At 47.0% G+C, this 26,456-nt stretch overlaps 1 protein-coding gene across 2 annotated transcripts in view; it reads left to right on the top strand.

Annotated features, from left to right (window-relative positions):
• CRMP1 (collapsin response mediator protein 1) overlaps positions 1-26,456 on the top strand; it is a 72,431-nt gene that overhangs the window by 22,347 nt on the left and 23,628 nt on the right. For both annotated transcript variants that reach the window (XM_041751286.1, XM_041751287.1), the window contains exons 2-5: positions 1,155-1,243; positions 6,502-6,686; positions 11,494-11,658; positions 25,028-25,089. In XM_041751286.1, the coding sequence (XP_041607220.1) occupies positions 1,155-1,243; positions 6,502-6,686; positions 11,494-11,658; positions 25,028-25,089 (501 nt within the window). The remainder of the gene's footprint in view (positions 1-1,154; positions 1,244-6,501; positions 6,687-11,493; positions 11,659-25,027; positions 25,090-26,456) is intronic.

Genomic DNA, 26,456 nt, shown 5'->3' with positions numbered 1-26,456 from the left:
ATGGTACAAGGCAAAAAAGTTGTGTTCTTTTTGGCTCCTAGAATTTGCTGGTTTTTTTGCTGCCTCTGGGCCCTGGCTACCAGACCTCTCTGTCCAGAAGACACTGAATGTTCACCTTCCCTGGCCTTCTTCCCCGCCACTTGTTTGGAACAATTCATCTCGACTTATTTTCTAGGTGTGAGCTGGCTTTGCCTGTACCCCAGTAAGGGCTGCAGGCCTTTACTTTGCTCCCATGACGGGCACCCTCCCCTTCTCCTCTGGTAACCCTGTAAGCCTATGGCTTGGTAAGCCTCTGCCACTTCCTCCATCAGCTCCAGGAGAACACATTGCACTCTGTCCCTGGTTCTTCCTGGCTCATCAGGGCCTGGCCTTGGGCTGGGAGCCGAGGCAGTGAGGCAGCATGTGATGGGGGCACAGAGGAGTGTATGGATATGTGCACTGTGATCATAACCATAGGGAATCAAGGGAAGCAGAAAAAGGTGGAGAGAAACCTCAGCATTTTGCCTGGAGGTTGTTCTGGGGGAGTTGCGTTTACCTTATAGTCTTTCTGCTAACTTTTAAAATGTCTCTAAATTAAGGTTTGTTACAAATAATAATAATTCCTTAATAAACTCCTGTTCTATGAATGGCCTAGTTTCTTCAACAAATGAATGGGATCAGAGAGGGAGGAAGGCTGGTAGAGATCCCAGCAAACTGGCAGAGAGCCAGTTGCGGAGTGGAGACCAGGGATGGATTCCCCATCGACCCACCCACTGTAAAACCAAACAAAATTGAACATGGTCTGATTATTAACTCGTATGAAGGATTTACTGTTAATTGGGTCCATTGAGATGATGAGTTGTGGTTACACTTATTTAAAAGCCCCTTAATGGTTGGAGATATATACTGAAGTGATGTGTATGGGGAACAGTGTTTGGGATTTATTTTAAAATACCTCAGCAAAAACAAAACAGAAGTGTTGGTGGGGGGAGTAGGACGGGTGCAATGTGAATGGCTGGGTATTGAAGATTTTTGAGTCTGGGTGATGGACCCGAGTGGGCTTTTTTATGCCATTTCTTTACTTTTGAATATATTTGGATATTTTTATATTAAAAGTTTAAAAAAATTTTTGGCTTTTCCCCAGTGACACTTAAACACTTTGCTTGGCTTTTCAGAGTGACCGACTCCTCATCAAAGGCGGACGAATCATCAATGATGACCAGTCCTTCTATGCTGACGTCTACTTGGAAGATGGACTTATAAAGTGGGTTGACCAAAACGCACGTTTTTTTCTTCTTTTTAAAGATTTTAATTTTAAAGTAATCTCTACACCCAATATGGGGCTCAGATTACAACCTTGAGATCAAGAGTCACATGCTCCACTGACTTGAACCTGCCAGGCTTCCCCAGAACACACCTATTAAGAAGCTAGTCTCGTGGCACCTGGGTGGCTCAGTCGGTTGAGTGTCCAACTCTTCATTTTGGCTCAGGTCACCATCTCAGGGAACTGGAATCCAGCCCCACATCGGGCTCCCCGCTCATCAAGGAGTCTCCATCTGCTCGCTCTCTCTAATAATAAATAAAACTTGAAAACAAAAAAAGAAGCCAGTCTTCCTAGGCTGCCAGACCCTTAGAGTTCTGTCCCAGGATGACTGTGCTGTGAATATCAGGGATGGAGGGGCACCTGGGTGGCTCAGTCGGTTCAGCGGCCACCGTTGGCTCAGCTCACGATCCCAGCGTCCTAGGATTGAGCTCCGCATCAGGCTCCCTCCTGGATGGGCAGCCTGCTTCTCCCTCTCCAATGCTTGTGCTCTCCTGGTCTCTCTCTCTCCCTCCCTCTCTCTCTCTCTCTCTCTCTCTCTCTCAAAGAAATAAAATCTTTAAAAATAACATCAGGGATGGAGAGATTCAGGGAGGTCCAAACTACAGGTGGAGAGGGGGTCAGTGGTTCTGGAGTGCCCCTGCCCTGCCAGCCTCATGCAGGCCTGCAGGCCATCAGATGCACAGGAGGCAGTGACATGCACACGGCCGGCCCCTGCTCTGTTGCAGGAAGTGGAGGGCCAGGGAGATAAAACAGCTACTGCATGTTGTCAGCTAGGGACAGGCGCAGATGTCCACCTAGTATGTAGAACTGAATTCACAGCTCTTTCTTCTACCTGCCCACAATTTTTGGATTAGGTGTTGGGAGCCAGGAGAGAAAGGAAGAATGTTAGGACAGAGCCATGGCGCTTAAGTAAAAGACACTCACTTTGTGCCTATTGCCTTCTTCTCTAGCTGTAACATCCCAAGTGCTCATCCGCTCAGTCACTGCATTAAAAAAGCCCAGACTGGGCAACTGAAACCATAGAAATGTACTTCTCCCAGGCTGGAGGCTGCAAGTCCTGGATCAAGGTGCTGGCAGAGATGGTTGCTTCTAAGATCTCTCTCCTTGGCTTGCGGAGGGCGTCCTCTTGCTGTGTGCTCACGTGGTCGTCCCTCTGCACACATGTGCACAGGACACCAGTCCTGTTGGATCAGGGGCCCCATCCTAATGGCCTTATTTTAATTTAGTCACTTCTTTAAAAACCCAATCTCCAAATACAGTTGCATTCTGAGATGCTGGGGGTCAGGGCTTCAACATAGAAGTTTGGGGAAGCACAGCTCAGTCCATAGTGGCTTTGATGTGGCCTCCACATTTTATCAGCTAGCAATGGAGAGGTTCAACTCTCTTTCGTATAACCAGTGCCCTGGATTCGCTGGCTGCTCAGCATCTTCCCCTGGAGTCTGGGAGAGTAGGAGCCAGAGACTGTGTCGGTCTCCAGCCCAGAGGCAGAGGGGAATGTGAGCAAGGTGAAGGTCAAACAGGAATGGGGTGTATTAGCAGGACCGTCTGGTGCCCATGTAGGCTTTGATGAGGAGGAAGAGGAGGGGGAGGAGGAGGGGAGGGAAGAGGAAGGGAGAGAAGGGCCGTAGATGGCTGTGAGCATTGAGAGACCATGCCTGCCAAGTGCCCATCAAAGAGCTCAGGGAGTGTGGAGCCCTTCCCTGTCTCCCTCTGCCTGCCCCACCTCCAGTCCCAGACTCCGACCATTTCAAGTGCAGCCCAGGCCTCACTTCCTCCGGTGGATTCCCTCCTCTCACTTCTTCCCAGCCACACTGAAAACATGGTACCCACGGAGCTAGCCCAGCAGCTCTTACCCAGAACCTTGCATCCATAAATCCTCTGCCTGGAATGCCTTGCCCCTCTGCTCATTCTCATTCTGACCCCTGTTTCCCCAACCACTCTTTGTCCTGTGGGTCCAGCTCGTGTGGCTCCTCCTTCAGGAAGCCTTCCCTGACCCCCGTGCTGGCAGTTTTCCTCTGCTGGCCGGCCTATGTGCCAGTCCCCACACTCCTCATGCTGCTCTTGCCCCTGACTAGGGATGTTGCCTTAGGGCCTCCCCGCCCGGGGCCTGGCACAGTGCCGGATGCAGAGACGTACCAGGAGTATTGACCACAAGTGTAGCAGAGGAACCCCGACCTGTCAGGTGGCAGGACCTTGGTCTTAGCCACAGTACAGCCTGGAACCAGAGGAAGAAAGGCAGAGGTGATGGTGGTGGGGAGTGAGCTTTCTAGGTCAGTCCCCTGCTTGGATAAGGAGACAAGCATTCCGGGATGAACTCTGTCTGGTTTGTGGGCCTCAGTGTTCTGGGGCAGGAGGGGTAAAGGATGCTGACACTTTTGCGGGACTACCTATCCACCAGTCGCAGGAGACTGAGGTTAGCTCCCCAAGAGCCTTGCATTCCAGGATGTGTATACATGGAACAAGAGCTCATGGGTCAAGCTGCACTTATTAAGTGCTTGCTGTATGAGTGTGAACACCTAGAGTCATGGAACGGTGGCGGGCCATGTCCAGGAAATATGCGGTGTCCACAGATTCACGATTTGTCAGCTCCTCTTAGTCAGAAACCCCTTTTTTATTGGACTCTCTTATTTCTCCATGTCACCCCACTAAGCAGAGCGAGTCTCCAGGTGGTCCTTTGGAGCTTGAGTCCCTGGCTGGCTGGGAAGTAGGTGCAGGAGGACTGGGACCCAGAGGGGGACCACCTGCACTGACCCCAGGCAGCACTTCCTAGCATGGGGAGGCCCAGTTGTGTTCCTTCACTTTGAACCCCAAGAATTTCTTTCTCTTGTGGCCATTTTGCCAAGTGTTCCTAGAAGCTCTTCAGCTGTGTTATGATTCATTGAGGATTTTGTCCGATTTGCAAGCGCTGATGACTCAGACGTTGGCCGCCGAGTGCGTGTGAGTGGGGTGAGGGTGGTGTTGGGGGTGCGGGAAGGGAGGTGCCTGGCCAACTCACAGAGCCTCCTGTTCCCTCGCTCCTTTTCCACACACGCTCCCATTGAGAACCATTTGGGTTCTTCCTAATGCGCTGGGGGTTCCATCCGGTTTAATCCAAGTTTGGGAAGAATCTCCTCCTTCTATGTAAGGGAAGCAGGAAGACAGTTCAGGCTGGTGGGCAGAGCCTATATTAGGCCTGGAGGGACCTGGCTTGAGTCCAGACCACCACTGATTTTCTGTGTGGCCTTGGACAAGTCACCGTACCTCTTTGAATTCTGTTTTCTCTTTTGCAGACCGTGAATACTTCCTATAAAGAGAGGTGACTGTCAGGCCTTTCAAATGGACTCAGAACAGTAGTACTTGTTGGCACCGCAGCATGGTGACTGTGTCACACACCCAGTCAGACCCCAGGTACCCACAAGTAGGGCTGTGCTGGTGTGTACAGCTCGTGCCCACTTTGGGTCATGCCCAGGCCTTTGCCGGCATCAAATGTTTGAACATTAGCCTGTTGTCTTTAAAAGCCAATTGAAGCATTAAATGAGATGGTCTGAGAAGTGCTTAGAAGAGCCAGTGCTCAGGAGTGATCTTCTGCTGTAGGGTGTGGGGCATCTCCTCCTGGACCCCCCGCCCTTCAGCTCCTGACATGTTGCCGTGTGTTTGGAGCTGGACAGTGGGAGGATGGGGCAAGGCAGGAGTCTGCAAATTGAGATGGAAATGATGGAGGGAAGGACATTGGCCTCAGAAGCAGCAGCGCCTTGGTTGTGGGAGGGGTCACGGTAGTGGTTCCTGGCACTGTGCTTTTGCTAGATGTATTCCCGGTTTCAGGACAGAGTGCAATGCCCTGATTCTGTGGAAGAGCCCCATGGGGATCCCTCTGTACCCCAACCCCACTTGCCTAGACCAGTCCTGCCCAGCGGGCCAGAGGAGCCAGGAGCATCTGCTTCTGCCACTTGAGTGTGGGTTCTGTTTGGGGCTTCACGTTATGTTCCCAAAGCGACACTGTCTTGTATCTTCATTACTGGTGTTTTTATGTGACTTAGAATATTGTTGCCTAAGATGACGAGTTCAGAACAACTATATGTTTTTTTAAAATAAAAATTGCTCATATTCAGATCTAGTGGTCTTCATCAGGAACCGACCTTGGAGGCCGATGTATCTGCCCTGGTTCTGGCTGAGCCTCCCCTCCACCCCCTGTATGTCTCCTGATTCTGGTTCCAACAGATGAAACACAGCCGCCGCCACGCGGGGCAAGACGTGATGGTCATTATGTTCAGAAAAAGTCTGCTATCTCCAGCATGATCCTCTCTAGGGAGGTGTTACGATGTTAGTGGCTTTTTCTCGTGGGTACTGAGAAGTTAGGCAGCTTTCCTAAGGTCAGTGCTCAGGAGACCTAAAAGGAGAATCCTGGTTGCCTGTCTATGTTAGCTTGCGTGGCTGGCGTGACAGAGCACCCCACACCGGGCAGTCTAAGCAACAGACATTGATTCTCTCATGGGTCTGGAGGCTGAAAGTCTGACATGAGGATGTCAGCAGGGTTGGTTTCTTCGAGGCCTCTCTCCTTGGTGTGTAGACGGCTGTCTTCTCCCCATGTCCTCACATGATCAACTCTCCTTGCGGGTCTGTGTTCTTGTTTTCTCTTCTTATAAAGACACCAATCCTATTGGATTGGGGCCCACCCTAACACCCTTATTTTACCTTAATTGTCTCTGTAAAGGCCCCATCCTCAAATAAGTCACATTCTGAGTCTTTGGGGTTAGGGCTTCAACATAGAGCGTTTGGGAGGGTTGCACTTCAGCCTATAGCACTACCTCTCACAGTTTGCAGAGCTAAGGGGACTTTAGACTCTGTCTCCTATAGCCACTGTCCTCAAGTGGTTGACAAAAGTGTGCGAGTTACTCTGGAATGACCGGCTATACTGAGAACCCTTTGCCACCACCTCCCCCTGGAAGTCTTCCCAGATTCCTGGGCTGGTGAAGCAGCCCCATATACTCCCCCACCCCTCAGCTGTACTGCACTGTGATCATCTGCCCACATGCCTCTCCTCCTTATTTACCGTGAGCACCACAAGGCCAGGAGCCCTCCCTGAGCATTCTCTGTCTACCCAGTGTCCTACATAGGATCTGGCTCAGAAATGTTTACCTAATGGAACTGAAGCCACACAGTTGACTGCCATCTTGTTTGTCTTTTAAGACCCAAAGGCCATTTCTGTTGTTTGTTTCCAGACAAATAGGAGAGAACTTAATAGTTCCTGGTGGAGTGAAGACCATTGAGGCCAATGGGCGGATGGTGATTCCCGGAGGTATCGATGTCAACACATACCTGCAGAAGCCCTCCCAGGGGATGACTGCTGCTGATGACTTCTTCCAAGGCACCAGGGCAGCACTGGCAGGCGGGACCACAATGATCAGTGAGTTGCACCCCTGCCTTGGGCACATGGACTTTGGCTCATCATCGCTGGCAGCAGCAGCAGCAGCAGCAGCAGCATAATGCCCAAGCTACACCAGGCACTTTGCTTAGAGGACCAATTAATGTAATTCTTACCACAACCTCCCATAGAGGCTGTGCCACTGGTGGTACACAGAAAATTTTATAGGCAATACAGACATTTGAAAGTTTGAATTATTTTAATGGATTTGAAGTTAAATAACTAGCACATCATGGGTATTATTGCTTAGGGTGAGATTGAAATTCACATTTACATTTTTAGATACTATGAGCTCATTTAAAGAAAAGTATTAAGGAAAGAATGATATGGGTTGTAGGGAGATAAATAAAAAAATTCTTGCATCTGGTGTGCACATGGCTAAAGTTCTGAAACCAGTGCTATAGGTATTATGGTGAAAGATAGGGAAGTAGAGGCTGAGACAAGTTGCTGAAGGTTATGTAGTGGGGAAGTGGTTGTACTAGTTGGCTTTGATGCTGCAATGCTGTGATAATGCTGCATAATGAACAATCCCCAAACTTCAAGCATCACTTGTTTTTCTTGGTCAAATGTCTGAGGGACTAGGAGCAGGACTGGAGTGAGTCTGCTTCAGGATGTGGGCTGGGTTTGGACAGGCACCATGGATTTCCCACCCTGGAGCCAACGATCAGCTCAAACATGCCCTTCTCCTGGCAGATGGCAGAAGTACAAGAAGGGCCTGGTAGAAACTTGCCACCCCTCTTGCCACCTTTTGTCTTCACTTACACGCTGAAGTTCTGTTGGCCAAAGCAAGGGCATGGCCAAAGCCAAAGTCCCTGGGATTGCACTCTGCCCACCATGAACCATGGTGAACATGGAGAGGGGAGGAAGCATTGTATACAAACGTACAAGCCATTACTACAGGGGCTTCTTGGGATGCTGGATTCTTCTTCTACAGCATTTTGTAGTCTCCTGTATTTTTTGAAGTAATTTGTCTTTCTTGGATTCCATTTTTATTTTAAGTTTTGAATTTTATTATTTTTTTTTTAGATTTTATTTACTTATTAATGAGAGACACACAAAGAGAAGCAGAGACATAGGCAGAGGGAGAAGCAGGCTCCCCGTGATGAGCCTGATGCAGGACTTGATCCCAGGACCCCGGGATCATGCCCTGAGACAAAGGCAGATGCTCAACCACTGAGCCACCCAGGTGGCTTTAATTTTCTTAAAGATTGTATTTATTTATTTGACAGAGAGAGAGCGCGCGCATGAGCAGAGATAGGGACAGAAAGAGAGGGAGATGGAGAAGCAGACTCCCTGCTGAGGGCAGAGCCTGACATGGGGCTCTGTCCCGGGACCCCAAGATCATGACCTGAGCTGAAGTCAGATGCTTAACCTACTTAGCCACCCAGGTGCCCTTCTTGGATTCCATTTTAATAAATGATTTTATTTAAATAAGCAACAGTTGATTTTTAGTATTCTTTCAACTGATAAGCTCTTTGGGTCCAAGTGGCTCATCCCTGAGCTGGCTACAACCCAGCCCATCTCTCTCCCTCCCCTTTGGAAGTACACTGGGCTGGAGCTGGCTAGTGTGGGTGGAGCTCATGTGTCAGAGCTGCCTCATCCTCCTGAACCAGGAGGGGGATGGCCCAGCTCATGAGACAAGCATGGTCCTCATCCCTTCTCCACAAAGCAGCCTTTGTATCTGCTCATTGGGAAAGTGAGAGAAGCCCAGATGTTGGACCTGGATGGTTTTGGACTTGGACCTTAGCTGTCCAGGTTTATTTATTTATTTTTAAAGATTTTATTTATTTATTTATTCATGAGAGAGAGAGAGAGAGAGAGGCAGAGACACAGGCAGAGGGAGAAGCAGGCTCCATGCAGGGAGCGCAACGTGGGACTCGATCCCGTGTCTCCAGGATCACGCCCAGGGCTGAAGGTGGCACTAAACCGCTGAGCCACCTGGGCTGCCCAAGCTGTCTAGGTTTAATCCTGATCGTTGCCACTCAGCGCTGCATGATTATGGGCAGTATTTAGGCTCTCTGTACCTCAGCTTCCTCATCTGTAGGATGGGCTTTATTATATGAGCCTCCCCCAACCATGGTGTTGCTGAAAGACATACATACATGAGGTTCCTAAGTGTAGTACATGGCATGTGGCAAGTACTTGGATATAGGAGCTTGGATGGTTCTGAGAGGTAGAGATGGAAGTTGCAGGCTCCAGTGACTTGTGTGGAGTGAGTATAGGACAGAGCCCTGGATGAGGAGTCAGGACCTCTAGGATCCTTGTTTGTTTTTTTTTTCCCATCATCAGCTTTGAGACTCTTAGGGGAGGCCCCCCACCCATCCTTGGGCCTCATCCACCCACCCCATCTGGAAAAGAGTGGCTTTCACAATGTGTTTCATGGAACACCAAAAACCTATGAAAGCACCAGGAGGACCATAGTGAGGGGCAGGGAGGTTCTGAGTCCCCACCCCATGTTTTCATTCAACAGGTGTTTACTGAGGGTGGGTTGCTCTGTGCCAGACACTATGCTGAGTGTTGTGGGAGGGAATAAATAAAGCAGACATGGTGCTGATCCTCCAAAGGTTACAGTTATGGGGAGTGGGGAGTTATGAATCCTATATGATTGTACACACGTGTCTATAATCTGTGACTAAGGCTACAACAGAAAGCTGTGCACGGAGCTTTGAACTGAGGGACGAAGTGCTCAGGGAAGGTGTCCCTGGAGAAGGGACAGGGATCATGCAGGGATCTAAAAGATGAGTGTGAATTAGCTGAGTGAAGAGGGTGGAGGAGAGCAGCTCCAGGGAGAGGGAGCACCCTGTGATAGGAGAACACTGCTTGCATTTAAGAGACGATAAAGGCCCATGAGGCATGAGTGTAGAGACTTATGGATGAGATCATGTGAGATTAGACAGGGAGGTGAGGATGGTACCAGTAGTACTCAGTGACTGAGACAGGAAGTTTGGACTTTTCCAAATGGATGATAGGCAGCCATTGAAGGATTTTAAGCAAGGAATGATGTGATCTGCTTTGGGTTTTAAAGAGACCAGAATAGAGTGGCCTAGGTTGGATGTGGCTGGACCTGAGGCGAGGGATCGCAGTAGCTGAGCTGACACAAGAGGGTGACTAGGCCTAGGAGTGTGGCCATGTAAGTGGACAGAGGCAGACAGCTCCAGGGAAATGTGGGATGGAAATGTAAGTACTTGGTGATGGGTCAGACATGGGAATACCTGAGAGAAAGGAAGTGTCAGGAATGACTCTTTGGATCCCAGCTGTGGAACTAAGGTGGTATCTTCACAGCTGAGGAAGTGGCGGGGATCAGATTTGCAAGGGAGGACAATGTTGCATGAGGTTTGGGACATTTTATTCTCGAAGAGCTTTTGAGTCATCCTGATGGAGAGGTCAGGGAAACAGCTGGTTTCAGAGTTCTGCAGCTAAGAGGGAGTGGTACATTTTAATGAGCAGCTGTATTGAAGGATATTCCAGGACCAATCTGTAAGGAATTTGACCATTTAATGGCCAAGTAGAGGCAGAAGAGTCTATAAAGAGACAGGAAAAATGGCCACAGTAGTAGAATAAAAGCCAGAAATCCATGTTGTCACAGAAGCCAAGAAGAGGGATTGATTCACTGTGCCCTGAGAGGTCCCGTGGAGTCAGGACTGGAGACATAGAGATTGAATTAGCAGAGGCCGATGCTTTAGATGGGTGGAGGGGTGAGTGGGTGGAGAATAAGGACTACTCTTGATAGGGAAACAGGGCTGTAGCTGGAGGGATATGCAAAGTCAAGTGAGGTTTAAAAGTCAGGTGTCTCCCCTTTTGTTTGGTTTATATTTTTTAAGATCTTATTTTTAAAAAGGGGTGATGAAGTTAACATTCTTTTAGCCTATAAGGTCTTGTTCACCTTTTTAGCTACATCAGTATGGAGTAGTGGGAAAGGGTTCAGTGCAGCTGATGGAACTCTTTGGATCTTCCTCCCAGCACTTACCTAGTTGTGGTGACTTTATTTTTTTTTAATTATTTATTTATTTATGATAGTCACACACAGAGAGAGAGAGAGAGGCAGAGACACGGGCAGAGGGAGAAGCAGGCTCCAGGCACCGGGAGCCCGACGTGGGATTCGATCCCGGGTCTCCAGGATCGCGCCCTGGGCCAAAGGCAGGCGCCAAACCGCTGCGCCATCCAGGGATCCCGTTGTGGTGACTTTAGACAAGTTCCTTACCCTCTTTGAGCCTCAGTTTCTTCTTCTGCTAAGGGAGATATTAATAGTCACTTCACAGGATGGTTGGGAGGATTTAATGAGATAATTTATAGAAAGCCTTGTGGCAGTGTCTGAAGCATAGTTAGCATTCAGTAAATAACGGTGATGCTGCTGCTGCTGAAGATGACAATGACAATGGTGATGATGTCACTGTTGATGGTTATGGTAATGATAGTCACAGTGATGGCAGTATTGACAGTGATGATGAAGAGGGTGGCGATGATGATGATGATGATGGTGGTGGTGGTGGTGCTGATGATTGTAATGATGGTGGTGGTGATGGTGTTGATGATGGTGTCATGATGGGGTGATAGTCGTGATTAAGGTGGTGGTGATGCTGATGGTGATAGTGATGATAATGATGGTGATGATGATGATGGTGATGATTATAGTGATCATGATATTTAAGGTGGTGATGATGATGATGGTGATGGTGATGATGGAGATGATGATGATGTGATGGTGATGGGATGAAGAAGCTACTTGAGGCTACCATTGGAACAGCTTGAGTCCTGTTTTACAATATTGATACATATTTTTCTTTCATAGTTGACCATGTTGTCCCTGAACCTGGGTCTAGCCTGCTGACCTCTTTCGAGAAATGGCATGAAGCAGCTGACACCAAATCCTGCTGCGACTATTCCCTCCATGTGGACATCACAAGCTGGTACGATGGTGTTCGGGAGGAGTTGGAGGTGCTGGTGCAGGACAAAGGTCAGTTAAAGCCTCAGAATGGGGGTACAGTTCTGGAATCCCTGGTTCTTTGTTGGGTCTCATTATGTAAGAGTTAAAAAATCCCTTTATCTGCATTTGCTGTGAGCCCAGCTATGAGCTACACACTGCCACATAAACAATGGAAAAACAGGATCCTCCTTAAGGAATCTGTCCTCTTCTTTTTCAAGCCCTTTGGTGGTATCCCTGGGTTCACAGAAGAAAGCCTGATTTCATGTTAGCTTAACATGCAAGGCTCTTGCTGATCTAGGCTCATTTCTCTTTCTCTACCTAAACACATCTGGGGTACTTGTTATCCTGGATGCCATCCCCTGAAACCTGCTTCACTGCTGGGCCTGTGCTCAGGCTGTACCCCCCTGCCAGGAATGCCCTTTCTTCTACCCTGCTGCCCAACATCAACTAGCACATTCTTCAATTTCCCCAATCAGAATTGCTCATCCCTTAAATATCCATATCAGGCTACTCTGGCCTTTTGAGGGGGCACCTTCTCCATTGTTCTTGGATTATGGGACACTGGTTCTCTGTCTGGCTCTTCTGTTAAACCCTGAGCTCTATGGGGAGGGAGTCTATCTATCTCTATCCCACTGCAGCTCACTTCTGTTTGGGCTCATACTGGGCATCCCTGCACAGTGTGGACACTACAGTGTGCATCGTGTTGAGGTGACTTGAACTGAAGGTACATGAAGCAAAGAATACGAGAACAGGATGAACCAGGGCAGGAGTGCTCAGTCTGGGAGAGGAGCAGTTTTGGAGGCTCTCTGAAGAGGCAGCCTCGGATGAAGGAAATGCTTCAAGGAGAGCTCAGGGGCGTTTTCAATTTGTAAGATATTCTATTTTCTCATTATAAAAGTATATTTGCCACAATATAAGAAAGTCAGAAAATCAAGAGAAGGAAAAAAAAATGTTTCTCTTCTGGCCCTACCCCCAGTTACCACTTACATTCATGTTAAGGATTATTGCTTTCCGTTTTCTATTTAGATGATTTTCTTCTTATATAGTTAGACGAAAGTAGTTATTTGGAATCTTTCTGTTTTCACTTAACATTTTATGAGTAATCATTACTTTTCATTAATAACTTCTTAATGACTTGTAATGTACAATGCAATGGTTAACTTGCTTAGCTATTTTCTTTTTATTGGGCACTTAGGTGCTGTTTGCTTTATTGTAAATAGTGTTATGGTGAACATCTTCATATATAAACATTTGTTTGTATCTCTAATTGTTTCCTTAGATTTCCAGAACTGGAAGTATAGGGTCAAGGTTTTAACATTTTACAAGATCATGACACTTTTAGCCAAATTGCTTTCCTGAAAGGTGCACACACTTACATGCCCATAATCCCCAGGTCTTTGGCTCTTTGCATGTTCGCACCTTTGGGTGTTCTTTCCTCTATAAAATGCTTGTAAATTCGATGAGCTAAATTCAATCTACCACTATACACTGTAGTTCTTTTATCATTAATTATGGTAGACATTTTGCATACCTTTATGTCAATGTCCAGTTATGTTCTTTGCCCACTTATGAGTTTGGGTTTTGTATGTCTGAGTTCTCCATATCGAGAAGGCAATGTCTGTTCATTGCAGTTGTTGTGAATCACACTCTTGTATAGAATCATAATCCAAGGGAATTTACCATGTTGTGTCTTACCTTTCTTACCTAGTGTTAAATCCTGAGTAGTTTCCCACTTTACCCCGTGGGCTGCATCACATCAGTATTAGCAGCCTGATTACATGTGGGGATATGGAGGAGGGTCAGATGGAACACCCGGTCACAGGAGAGTGCCACAGCTCTGTCAGGAGGGGGACTTTGTGGGGTAGTATTTATTGCATTGTCTTAGAAGAAGACAGAGGATTTTCTTCTCTTGGCCAGATACCTGCACAGAAGTGATTTGGGGAAGTTTTTAGGAGCATTCATGGTTTTAAGTGTCCAACTCCTAATATAGAATTTTTTTTATTGATTTAAGTTTCAGAATTAGTGCGTGTTTATTGAGAAACAACAGTTTGGAAGTGTCTAAAGTAAAAAGCGATAATTTGGTGATCATCTTCCCAGGCAATTTTCCTATTTGTGTAAGTGTATACACACTTACATATACATCACCCTTATATGCATGCAACTTTAATGTGCATCATCTTGCACCATGCTTTTTTTCACTCAATAAAATGCTGTAGATCACCAGGCCCTTCCACTTAGCAACTGTGTGACCTTGAGCCAGTCATTCAATATCTGTATATCTCAGTTTCCCTATCTGGAAAATAGAGGTCATAAAAAGGTTGTTTCGAAGATCAAGTGAGAGGAAATACATAAAGTACTTAGAATACTGCTGGCCCCTGGTAAGGCCTCTGTGTTTTTATTTTATTTATTTTTTAATTACATATTTTTTTTTAAATTGGAGTTCAATTTGCCAACATATAGCATAACATCCAGTGGCTTCTGTGTTTTTAGTTATTTCTTTTATCATCATTCCATCATTTCTGATAAGACCTCCAGAGTATTCAATTTTATGGAGGTACTGGGTTGATCTACTTCCTATTGGAAAATATTTAAAAATTGTGTTGTCAGGGCTCCCAGGGAGCAAACTCTAGAGATTAGTCTGCAGGAAATGAGTGTGGATTAGTTTCCTATTGCTACTATAATAAGCACCCCCCGCTTGTGGTGTAAAACAACCCAAATGGCAGTTCTGGAGGCAGGAAGTCTGAAGTGGGCCTGGGCCTTAGGGCTCAAGTCAAGGTGCTGGTGGGGCGGGTTCCTCCTGGGGGCCCTGGGGAAAACCCTTCCTTGCCTTTTCTGCCCCCAACAGGCTGCCCATATGCCTTGGCTCATGACTTCTGATCCTTCTAGCCACTGCCTCCCCCAACATTGACTTCTCCCCTGCTTCTTTCACTAAAAAGGACTCTGGTGATCACACTAGGCCCTTTCAAGTAATACAGGATGATCTTTTCTCTCAGGCTTCTTAATTTAATCCCATCTGCAGGTTCCCTTTGTTGTGGGGGCACCATATTCAAAGGTTCTGAGGATTAGGGTGGGGACATCTTGGGGGGGGGGCTGTTATTTTGCCTCTCCCAGAGTGATCATTGGATCAGCACCTGTGAGTGAAGCCCAGGAAATAAGATTGGCTGCAAGGAGCTCTGAGACCTGGACACCCTGCCAAGGGATCCTGAGGAAGCCAAGGGGGCTGGGGACTTCATAGCTCCCATCATCCAGGCACTGGGTATGGCCCCCCTGGGATGGGGCATGGCCTTGAGCTGAGCTACTCTGTATATGGAGGATGGTTCAAACAGGGCTGACAGCTGAGGGTCATCTGCCTGCAGCTCTCCCAGCAGCTGGGGGAGGGGGAGAAGTCCTTCATTCTGAAGGGGCTCATGACAGCATCCACTTCAGCCTATTTCCAATTGCTATTTCAAATAGTGTTATGGGAAAACATTTTTGTAAAGATATTCATGCTTGTCTGTGCAAAGATTTCATAGGGCGAATAGCTCTGCAAGTGGACATTGGGTGCTGTCCACCCTCCATCTGTGTGGGCCTATTGGTGTTGGGCTGGGGAGCCAACACCAATGAAGGGGGAGTGGGTGAAGGGGGAATGGTTTCCAGGAGCAAGTTTGGCAGCTCCATTGACCTGAGCCCAGTGAGAAAGCTGCTGGGTCTGTCTCTAACTTGGCTTCGTTTCTACAATTGGGCAGCATTACTGTTTTCTCTCAGACAAGTCCCATTGGAATGACTTATGTCACGTACCTTACAGGAATCAGCAGGGTGTAGGATGATCCCAGCAGTCGGCTGCCTGGGTTCAAACCCTACCCTTCCACTTCCTGGCCATGTGATGCTGGGCGAGTCCCCTAGCTGACTCTCTCTGAGGTTGCACAGTGGCCCCTCATCCATAGCACCAGGGCTCTGTTACTGGGTGCAAAACCCACAGTCTGAGCTCAGTGTTAATTCTCCACCTGGATGCCAGGTGTTTGTTGTCACAGCAACCCCAGAGGTACATAGTACATGGTGGGGATTGCTTTACTTGAGGTACTATGGATGGTGAGCTACTAAGCCCAACTGGAACCCAGGCATTGGGGACCTCATGCAGAGCTTGCTGCTCCATATGTCCCTTGATACTCCACATGGAGTGAAATAAAAGGGGTGCCCTCTGTGGAGAGAGGTCCTACCCTGACCTGCCTTGGTGATGCAGGAGGAAGTAGTGCTGCCAGGGCCAGGGGCCCGCGTCCACACTTGATGGGCTCTGGCAGGACAGCAGACTGCAGCAGACTGCACAGCCCTGAGAAGGGCTGGTGTCTATACAGCCACCCACAGAGGCAGTGCCCTCAATAGTAGAGCTTTGGTCAGGAAGCAGCATGTCATCTCTGGGGCCTCACACCCACCGCCTGTCTCCCCCTCCCAGGAACCTGAGGCAGTGTGGTCCCTTAGGCAGGATCCTCAACACTTACCCCCTCTCCTGCCAGGGACTTCAGCCTTGTTCATTGTTTGATGGCCCCTGGGATGCTTAATTGTGGTGCCTCTGAGACATGGAGGGAGGCCCTAAACCAGTCCAATGTTGGAGGTTCATCCTTGTAGATGGGCTCAAGTAACCACACCTCCTGGAAGCCTTTCCTGCTTGCTCTGTGCTCCAGGCTGGTGTCCCCCTGGAGCTCTCACAGCCCCAGAGGGGGCTTCTCCAGCAGGGTTGTGGGGCTCAGGGCTCTCGCTGCCCTCATCTGCAGAAAGTACTCCGGTAGGAGTGGGTTTTTCTCCTCTCTGTTCCTGGCACACAGTGGCTTCCTGCTTAGTTGTCTCATTGGGAGAAGGAGGCGCTTGGATTAGATCGCTAGTTCTACCAGGCCAAGGAGCTCGTGGAAGCTGAACAGAGCCTGGCCCCCAGACAGCTGAACCCAAATTCCCAGAGGGATGTGTTTGCAAAGCTCAGGTGTTCTGATGCAAAGCAGAGTCAGGATCACTGGCCAGATGGCTGCTCAGGGCCTGCCCTGTGTCCACCCCTGTGTCAGGGTTTTAGCAGTGACCCAAAGGAACATCAGCCTCCTATGACCCCCTGGCCCAAGGATGGGTCACAGGCTCTACCTCACATTCCCTGAAGGAGACGACCTGAACCCTCTGCTCTAGGGTGGATGGGCCAGCAAAGTGCCCTCCTCTGGCACCCAGAGGGTTAACGCAGATGGACTATAGGTGTTGCTAGGACCAGAGAGTCTGGAGGGGAAACAAGATAAGAAATTCGAGGCTCCTCAGTAGAGGCTGGCCCCTGTCCAGAACAATTGTTCTTGCCTTTTCCTTCCTGTTGGCCAGTCTTGTGTCTGAAGTTGGGTGGATGGTTATAAAGGATGTTGTTATCAGGGCTCCCAAGTGCATGGATTCCTTCTCATCCTCAAGGCAAGCAGCACTGTCATGAACCTTGGCTGAAGCCACTTACCCTCCTCTATACACCCGTCGCTCCATCAAAACACAGGTGGGATCATTTACAAGCCCCACCCAGCCCTGCCTGGTCTTCTTTCTCCTTCCCAAGGTCTCAGTGAATGGTGGTGACCTCAGGGCTCCAGTCCAGGCTCACCTTCCTGAGGGGCCTTCAGTTTCCATAGTGTCCTCACCATCCATCCCCCTGTGACCCTGGCCCCAGCTCATGTAGGATATGGCTTTCAGGATGCCCCCTGGGGGCTCAGACTTACCAGGTTCTCCCAAACCCATTACCCTTTCCAGTAAACTCTGCTGTCACACTGGGTCCCCGTCTCTGTGAGGGGAACCCCTGTCTAGCCATTCACTCAAGGCATGGGAACCATGTCAGTGGTCATTCTCCATGTGCCTTTCCCACTCTCTCCCCTCCCCATCCGTCACTGGATCCTTTACTTTGTGTCTGCAGTAGCTCAGCTCTGACTATGGGTCTCCACCCAAGTCCCTTTCCTGGTAGGGGGGCTCACTGTGTCTTGTCCAGATTCCTCCTTGGCCTCATCCCTGATCTCCGCACCTAGTCTTACTCCTCCAGTGTATTATTCTCCCAGCCATAGATATGGGATATAAAAAAGCAATTAGTGTGAACACCTGCAGTGACTCCACAGTATCCCCACGGTCAGTGTCAAGTTGCTTATGTGGCTTTCAAGGGTTTTTCCTCAGATTCTTACACCTAGGAGAGGTACAGCAAATATTGGAGAGCTAAGTTCCTGAAAGATGCTCTTACCGACTCCTGTACCCCAAGTGTTTTTTTTTAGCACACGTCTTGCATAGAGTAAGCTCTCAGTAAATACTTAATGCATGAATGAGTAAGTTAGGGAAGGAAGAGAGGGAGGGAGGAACACACCTGGTCTCCTTTCCTAAAGCATTTTTAGCACAGCCCTCTCTAAGTCAGAGGGCTGGCTCAGGAATCTGGATGGCCATCATCATTGGACTGTAAAAATAAGGGCAGGAAATTTTCAGGACAAGAAATCAAGGTAGAGCTCATATAGTTCCGTCTGCCTGTTTTAGAAATGGAAATGGAAACCCAGAGAGGTGCAGTCACTTCCCCAGTGTCACACAGCAGCTAGCATCTGGACTCGGCTCCCTGACCAAGCTGCTGCTAGCACTTTGGTGTCTTTGTGAGAATTTCAAAAAGTTACCCTCTTGGTGCCTTGGAAGAACGTGCCTTTCTCTCAGGGCACAGGCTTGGCAGCTGGGGCTCAGGCTGGATTTAGCTCCCTTGGGTGCTCCCTTTGCTGGGAGCCCTTATCCAGGGCACAGATTGCAGCTCCTTAAAGCTGCTGCCAGCCTCCGACCTCCTTCTTGCCAGGTGCTCTTCACACTGCATTCAGACTGCCAAAAGAACAGGCCCACAGTGCCTCTCCTAAGTACAGGCTCAGCCTGTGTGGCATGAGAGCCATCGCTCAGCACTTGGATCCATCTTTAGATCAAGCAGTTTATGGCTTATTTTAGAAATCTCAAAATACAAGAGGAAGTTATTCTAGAAAACGGTGGTGCCAGCAAGTGTGTGGACTTGGCAGGGGAGAATGACTAGGATGGGATTTTTTATAAACCACCGACAGGGGAGTCCTGCCTGTGTTTTCTAAGCCACAGACCCCAGACACTATTAATAGTACTTATTAGTTTTGATGGATGCCAGCAGTGTTTCACTCTCAAAATAGAAACTTTAATTTAGAAATCATTGAAAAGAAGAGAGAGGAAAAAAAAAAAAAAAACCAAGCCCCGTAAAGAGGAGAAGAACTCACATTGGCTCATTGCTGGGCTGTGTCACTTGGGTCAAATATTTAGCCTGTGTCACTTGGCTATGTTCTAAAAATAGCAATGCAAGGACAATTGTGTCATTCCACCATTGGTATGAACCTTCTGGATCTTTCTGCAGGAACTTCCACAGTCTTTCTATCACATTGCCCTGTGTATCAGCTAGCTTTTGCCGTGTAACAAACCACTCCAAAACTGGGACTTAAAACAATAATCATTAATTACCTTGTGACACTATTGGGTGACAATTGCATCTGGGCTCAGTTGAGCAGCTTCTCTACTGATCTCACATGGGCTCACTCAGACATTTGGGCCTCAACTGGGATGGCTGGGGGATGTTCTACACATGATCCTTCATCCTCTAATGGGCTCTCTGGACCTCTTTGCTTGGTGATAGCATTCTAGGAGGTGAGTGTAAAAGCTGAAAGGCCTAGAGGATTAAGCTTTGAACTTATACATCATCATTTCAATTACGTCCTGTTGGTCAAGTCAAGTCACAAGAGTATCCCAGATTTGAGGAATGGGGAAAAAGATTCCGCCTTCTGATGGAAGGAACCTGGAAGAATTTGTGGCCACTTTAATCTAAATTGTGTCTCATCTGGCCACAATTAGTATAGTTCTCTTTCATTCAGAATATTCTCACTCACCCCCCTCAGCCACTCCAAAATGCCATCTGGTTTTGGCATCAGGTTCAGAGTCCAGGATCTCATTCTGAGCATCTATGTAGGATCTAGATGAGGTTCCTTGGGTGTGGCTTCTCTTGATCCAAGGAACCTAAGAGATGAGTTGTGTGCCTCCCCACCCCACGCACCCCACATTACGGTGGTGGCGCTTGGACAGGACAACCACAACAAACACTCCCATTTGAAAAGAGAGAAAACTAGTGGTGCACAGTCATAACTTCATAGAAATTCTGGAATCCAGTTGGATACATACTGCTGGGAAGATCTTCTCTGGGAGTAGAGAATAGTTCTTCATTGGGGCCAGTCCTTCTTGGGAGTAGTACCCAAGTTCAAGGCTTGGCAAACCCCAATCTGTGGCCTAATATAGCTCCATTGCCTGTTTCTATGTAGCCTATCACCCAAGAATGATTTTACATTTTTAAGTTTGTTTTTTTTTTTAAACAAAACAACCACCAAAAAACAAAGAGTATGTGACAGAAACTACATGTGACCCACAAAGTCTATAAGATTTACTCTCTGGCCCTTTATAGGAAAGCTTCCTGTCCCCTGCCCTAGGCCATTGTTTGCATAGCTCAGGCTCTGTCCTTTGGACTCTTGGTTTGACCCTTGGAGATATAGTTCTCTTTCCATAAAAATGGCCCATGTTTGCAGCAAAGTGCCTTTCTTAGCCCTTTTCCTACCCATAGAAAGTTGGTGGCCAGAGACCCCATTCATTTTGAACAGGCTGTCTCTTTTCATCAAAGAGCGTATTTTTTTTTTTTTAAAACATTGTGGGTTTTTTGATGGATCACATTATAGCTCAGTCCACCGGACAAATATTTTTTTGAGATGAGCTTCCCTCTACATTAGGTGGCTGTTGGTGTGTGCCATGTGATGATGCCTTTAAGATTCTTGGAAGCTCTTTTGTCTGCCCAGGGAAGTTTTCTAGGCACCACCTTGAGTTTTTAGGAGGTCTTAACAAAGAGTTCTGGGCACATCATTGATTTAATCTTTACCCCGAGGTCCATTTTTTCCTAATAGTAATATTTGTAGGTTGGAAGGAATAGAGACGAGAAGCAGCCCTGTGTGTCCACTGAATCCTGCTTGCAAACTGAACCATTCCTTGTCTCTCTGGTCCTATTTGATGTCTACCTTCTGGCACTTCATCATACTTGGCTTAAAGAAACCAATTGGCCCTTAAGCATGTAACTGCGCTCTTCACGGAAATCACTTCAGGCAGATATGCAGATTCTTGGGGGTACATTTTTCTCCATGTTAACCCAAGTGGCAGTTTTTTCCTTTTGTGTTGCTGCTGCCTAATATGAGTGGTCCCTTTCCCACCTTCCACTATCAGTTTGTTGGTGATTTTCCCCTAGCCTCTGGTGTACAGTTTCCACGGGACTGTTCTGACCTCCACCCTCTACACAGTCCCAAGGCCAGTGCCACAAATGTTAGGTTTTGGCCACTATGGCCCCTGACCTCTAGGCATTGATTTCTAGATCAGTTAGCCTTTGTTTTGTGACAAACCACTCCAAAACCCAGTGGTTGAAAATAGCCACTTTTAAAACCACAATGAGATACCACCTCATCCCCATTAGAAGGGCTGTAATTGAAAAAACTGAAAATAAATAGTGTTGACAAGGATGTGGGGAGATGGCAGCCCTGGGGCCCCACTGGGGGGAATGTACACTGGTGTGGCTGCTGTGGGAAACAATATGGAGGGTCTTCAAAAAATTAAAAATAGAGCTACCCTATGATCCAGCAATTCCACTTCTGGGTATTTATCCAGAAGACTTGAAGGCAGGGATTTGAAGAGAGATTTCCATGTTCATAGCAGCGCTAGGCACAACAGCCATAAGGAGGAGGCAACCCAAATGTCCGCTGGTGGGTGAATGGATAAACAAAACGTACATCTCCATGACCTGTCTTCCAGAAGGTTCTCCTGAACCTCTTCACATGGGGTTCCAAGGTGAACATAAAGTCCCAAGGCACGGCTAGAGCCAATATGGCACCACTTCTGCTTCATGCCCTTGCTCAGGGCAAGTCTCCAGACCAGCCAGCGATCAAGGAGTGGAGAAATAGATCTGCCTCTTGGGAGAGACAGAGTCACTGTAAAACTTTTGTGAAACTTTAAAAAATTTTACCATCCTGTTTAATTTGTTCCTAGCTCCCCTCTCTGCATGAAATTACCTTACTTACTTGTTTGCTTATGGCTTATTCCTAGTAGAATGTAGACAGGCATTCTTCCTTCCTTATTCACAGCTGTATCTCTAACTTCTAGAATGATGCTCATGCATAGTAAGTACTTAGTAAATATTTGATGAGTGAGGAAATAAATATTTCATGAAAAAGGGCATCTGAGGTCCAATAAGTTTGGGAAATGCTCTCTGTTTATTCTGTTCTTGAATATTCTTAATGTACATGATCATGTTAAAATCTGTGAGAAGCCCTATGGTAAAAACAAAACAAAACAAAACAAAACAAAAAAACCTGTTCACCAGGTTTGAATGAATCCATTTTTCTTCACCAATCTAGATACTAGCATCTCCAGGTTTGATTGCAAACAACAGAATCCCCCTAGAGCTTGGCTTAAGTTTAATGAAGCAGATTTGCCTTAGTGTATCCAAGGATTCCACGCCAGGGAGCCTTGCCCCGTGCTCATCTGTGCTTTTGTCTTTGAGCCAACTCTGTTCTCCCCTCACCCTTGACCTGCATTCTCTGCTTCTGTAGCCATCAGGCTGGAAGGCAGCAGCCTGCCATGTATCTGTACATCTGTTTTGGAGACCAGCCAGTTTCTGGGTGTTAGGTGGACTCTGTCCCTCCTCCTGGCTCAGCTCAACATCTGCCGGGTGCCCAGCCCTGCACTAACCTCTGTGGTCTGGGGTCACCTGGTATGGACATGGCTGCTTCCAAGGGCATGGGGTGGATAGAGTAAGGGGTTTCTGAGAACTGGCGTGTATCATCAATGGGTGGACAGTCCAGTAAGGGCTCAGCACAATCTTTGAGAATTGGTGTTCCATGCTGCTTCCTTGGAGAAAAACTATGATGATGGCATATGTGAATTTGGGAGGTTTGGGGAGTTCCAGAGCTCACTGTGTTTCCAAGGTTCTGCTGCTAGGAGTGGAGTTATCAGGCCAAACATATGAGAACATTTGCTACTCTTGATATGCATTGCTTAATTGGTTTTTTAAGCAGGTGCAAATTGGTATATAGGAGGGACTCATTTTGATGCACTTTGACTAGCACTGGGCAACATATTTTAAAATGTGGTAGAGTCCTGAGGTTTTAATTTGAATTACTTTGATTATAAATAGGAGCAAATATTTTTATCTTTATTAGCCACTTTTTTTTTCTTAAATTATCTGAAAGTACTGTTTACCTTTGGGGTTTTTGGCTTCTTTGTTTTTATTTTAATATTTTAGCATAAAGCAGGAGCAGAAAAACCACACAAATTAAAAACTGTGGCTTTATGAATTATTACAAGGCTATCCCACTCAGGCAAACAGTAGGACTTTGCCAGATACCCCCCAGTGGAATCGCCATGGGCCCCTCATAACACCCTCCTCCCTCCAAAATAACTGTTGTCTGGTGTTTTCTAAATCAGAGGATCTTTTTTAAAACCTCTGTTAAATTTGTTGCATATATATTTACCGTGTTGGTTTTTTGCTTTCTGTTTTGAGGTTTAAAGAATTACCCTACAGAAGATTTCCATTGATAACAATTCAAATCTGTCATGATTTTTTTGAGACAACTTTCAATATGAGATGACTTGACTCAGTCCACTCACCCCCAAGATGGAGTTCTAGGGTGTATTTATTAATCTTACCATGTTTGTTAATTCATTATTTCTGCTTTTATTTGTCATTTACTTCTAATTTCTGGTGAATTGTCCTTTTCTTAAAAATTTCTTAGCATGAAAAAAAATTCTTATCATGGGAGCTTACTAGGTCAATATTTGCTTCCCTTTATGTTAAAGAAGTAAGGAAGCATTTAAGGTTATGAATTATCTCTCACTGTAGTTTTACCTGTTTTCTCACTGATAATTGATCTGTGTCTCTGCATATATGAGGTTTTGTTTTTATATTTAAAAAGGGCTTGTCTTTACAAGGAATACACTACCAAGTAATTGCCTATTTTTATTTAAGTATACTTGATGAATTCAAAACTGATACTTTTAATGTTAATTTCTGAATGTTATTTTTCTCTTTAAATTTTTTTCTGATAATTTGGATGGGGAATTTTTGTGGCTAGGGTTTTCTGCACAAGAAAAGACTTTAGGATTGTCTTCACTATTGTTTTAGTATAAAGTATCAATTCCACTTAATACTTTGCCCTAAATTCGTATTCCTACCCAAACATTTCTGGATTCCATGAGCAAACATTAATGGCACAGCACATATAGTGGGTGTGCAAATTGAAGGAGTGTATAAGACATGGTCCCTGTCCTCAAGCAACTGGAAGGTGTGTTAGGAAGGAATCTCCTACGTCCCCTGCTCCCTCCTGGCCTGTCCACACAGCCCGTGAAGTCCTGCCATTTCAACCTTCTTGAATCCCCCACCCCACCTCACCCCTGCAGCTCCTGCCCTTACTCAGAGCCTCAGCACACCTGTCCTGTTGGCCTTCTGCATCCTCTTACCATCTGCCATTTCCCTATGATGCTCTGTAGACCATCCTCCACACTCCTTCCAAAATAGTCTTCCTGAGACAAAAAATTCTGATCATGTCACTCCTTGCTTTAAAAACACATGCTCGGGATCCCTGGGTGGCGCAGCAGTTTGGCGCCTGCCTTTGGCCCAGGGCACGATCCTGGAGACCCGGGATCGAGTCCCACGTCGGGCTCCCGGTGCATGGAGCCTGCTTCTCCCTCTGCCTGTGTCTCTGCCTCTCTCTCTCTCTCTCTCTCTCTCTCTCTCTGTGACTATCATAAATAAATAAATAAAATTTAAAAAAATATTCAAATAAGATTAAAAAAAAAACACATGCTCGAGTAGATCGTGGTGATGGTTGCACAACATTTTGAATGCACTGAATGCCACTGAATTGTACACTTCAGAATGGCTATGATGGTGAATTTTGTTATGTGTATTTTACCATAATAAAAAAAAGTAGAGGATTAAAAAAAAAAAAAAGCACATGGTCCCTTGAATCCAGCCAAGGCACACTTCTAGTACCTTCACACTCTGTCTTTTCGTCTACCTTACCATCCATGTTCACCCTCCTCTTGGTCCAGTTTCCTCCCTCTTCTTCCGCCTCCCCCTCTTCCTCTTCTTCCTCCCTTCTTTTCCTTCAGATCCAGCTTGTGTGACTTCTCTGGAAGCCTCCTTTGACCCCCCTCACCCACAAGCCCAGGCTGGTTTTGATGCCCCCTCTGTGAGTTCTAGTGACACCTATCTTTGTGGTTACCACTCTGTACTATGATCATTGATTTACTGGAAAGGAACGCTTTTTTTTTTCTTAAATGCATTTTTCTGTTTTCTTTTTTTATCTTGAAACAGGTGTCAATTCCTTCCAAGTCTACATGGCATATAAGGATCTCTATCAAATGTCTGATAGCCAGGTAGGTCCTCCTGCACACCTCCTCTCTGGGGCAGGAATAGGCCACTCTGTTGCATAAGGCAGCACAGGGCAAAGGAGCTGTCAGAACAGGCGGGGGAGAGCTCTGGGTTCAAGTCCTGGTTCTGACACTAAATTGCTGTGTGACCTATGGTGGTCCCCACCTCTGCTGGGCCTGCATTCCTTTCTGGCTACTAGTGTGAGGTCAAGTCGGTTGCTTGGTGGTTCCCAAACCCATCTCATCCTTAGTAACATCTAAAAAGTTCCTTAAAAAGACAGACGTTTAGGGGTGTCTGGGTGGCTCAATTGGTGAAGCATCTGACTCTTTAGCTCAGGTCATGAAATCATGGTTGTGGGATCAAGTCCCATGTCAGGCTCTGTGTTCTGTTTCAGATTCTTGCTCCCTTTCCCTCTTCCTCCCTCTCTCTCTCTCAAATAAGTAAATAAAATAATAATAAAAAAAGACTCCTAGATCCTGTGACAGATGCTCATTGGTAGGGCTCTGTACAGGAAACTGTACTTTTCCAAAATCTCAGCAGTTCATTCTGGAGATTTAGCAAATTCAGGCACCAAGTCATTAGCTCTGACCCAGGGAGGAGCCCTGGCTGTCTCTCCAGCTAGTTGAATGGCTGAGGTTACTCCCTCAGTGTGGTCACCTCTGGCTGTGCCAGCTTCAAACAATTGTCATGTGGGTGAGAGGAGCTTGAGAAGGTGATGCTGTAGTGATGTGGGTGTCGGGGTTACTGTCTGCGGGCACCTGGCCTCCTCACACCACTGGGACTCCTGGTTTGTGTTTATTATCACTGCCCTGCCCTCTGCTGCTTAAAATGGTGGGGGCAGTGTGGTGGCAAAGGGCGTGGGTGCTCTAGCCAGACTGGCTGCAATCCTCAACTTGCTGTGCCCCCTGAGGCAGCTTTCCCAACCTCTCTGTGCCTTAGGACTCGTTAGAGCACCTGCCTCCTACAGGGTATCAGAGGACTCAATGAGCTAATACAAGACTCTAGGACAGTGCCAGGCACACATATGGGCATTGATAAGCTGTTTTTCCATATCACCTACACTTTGATATCAGTGGGAGACATATCTAGGTCTTGCCTCTCAAAATAAATGCTTGGAGTTACAGAGACTAACTTACGCTAAGATGCCCTGGAGGACTTTGATTTGACACCAAAAGGCTAAAGTTGGTTCAGTCTCATGACAAAGTAGCTCTCTGTCTGTCTAGGGTAATTGAGGTCTTCACCTGTTTCATTCTAACGACCAAAGCCCCAGGGATAGATGGAGTTGAGCCAGGGGGGATCCTGGAAGGTGTTTCCTGCCCCCAAAGCGCCCCCCATCACCACCTGCTGTCCACGTCTAAAAGCACACGTCCCG

The sequence above is a fragment of the Vulpes lagopus genome, chromosome 4, assembly GCF_018345385.1.
Source record: "Vulpes lagopus strain Blue_001 chromosome 4, ASM1834538v1, whole genome shotgun sequence".
Classification (NCBI taxonomy): Eukaryota; Metazoa; Chordata; class Mammalia; order Carnivora; family Canidae; genus Vulpes; species Vulpes lagopus.
This window is presented reverse-complemented; position numbering and strand designations above follow the sequence as displayed.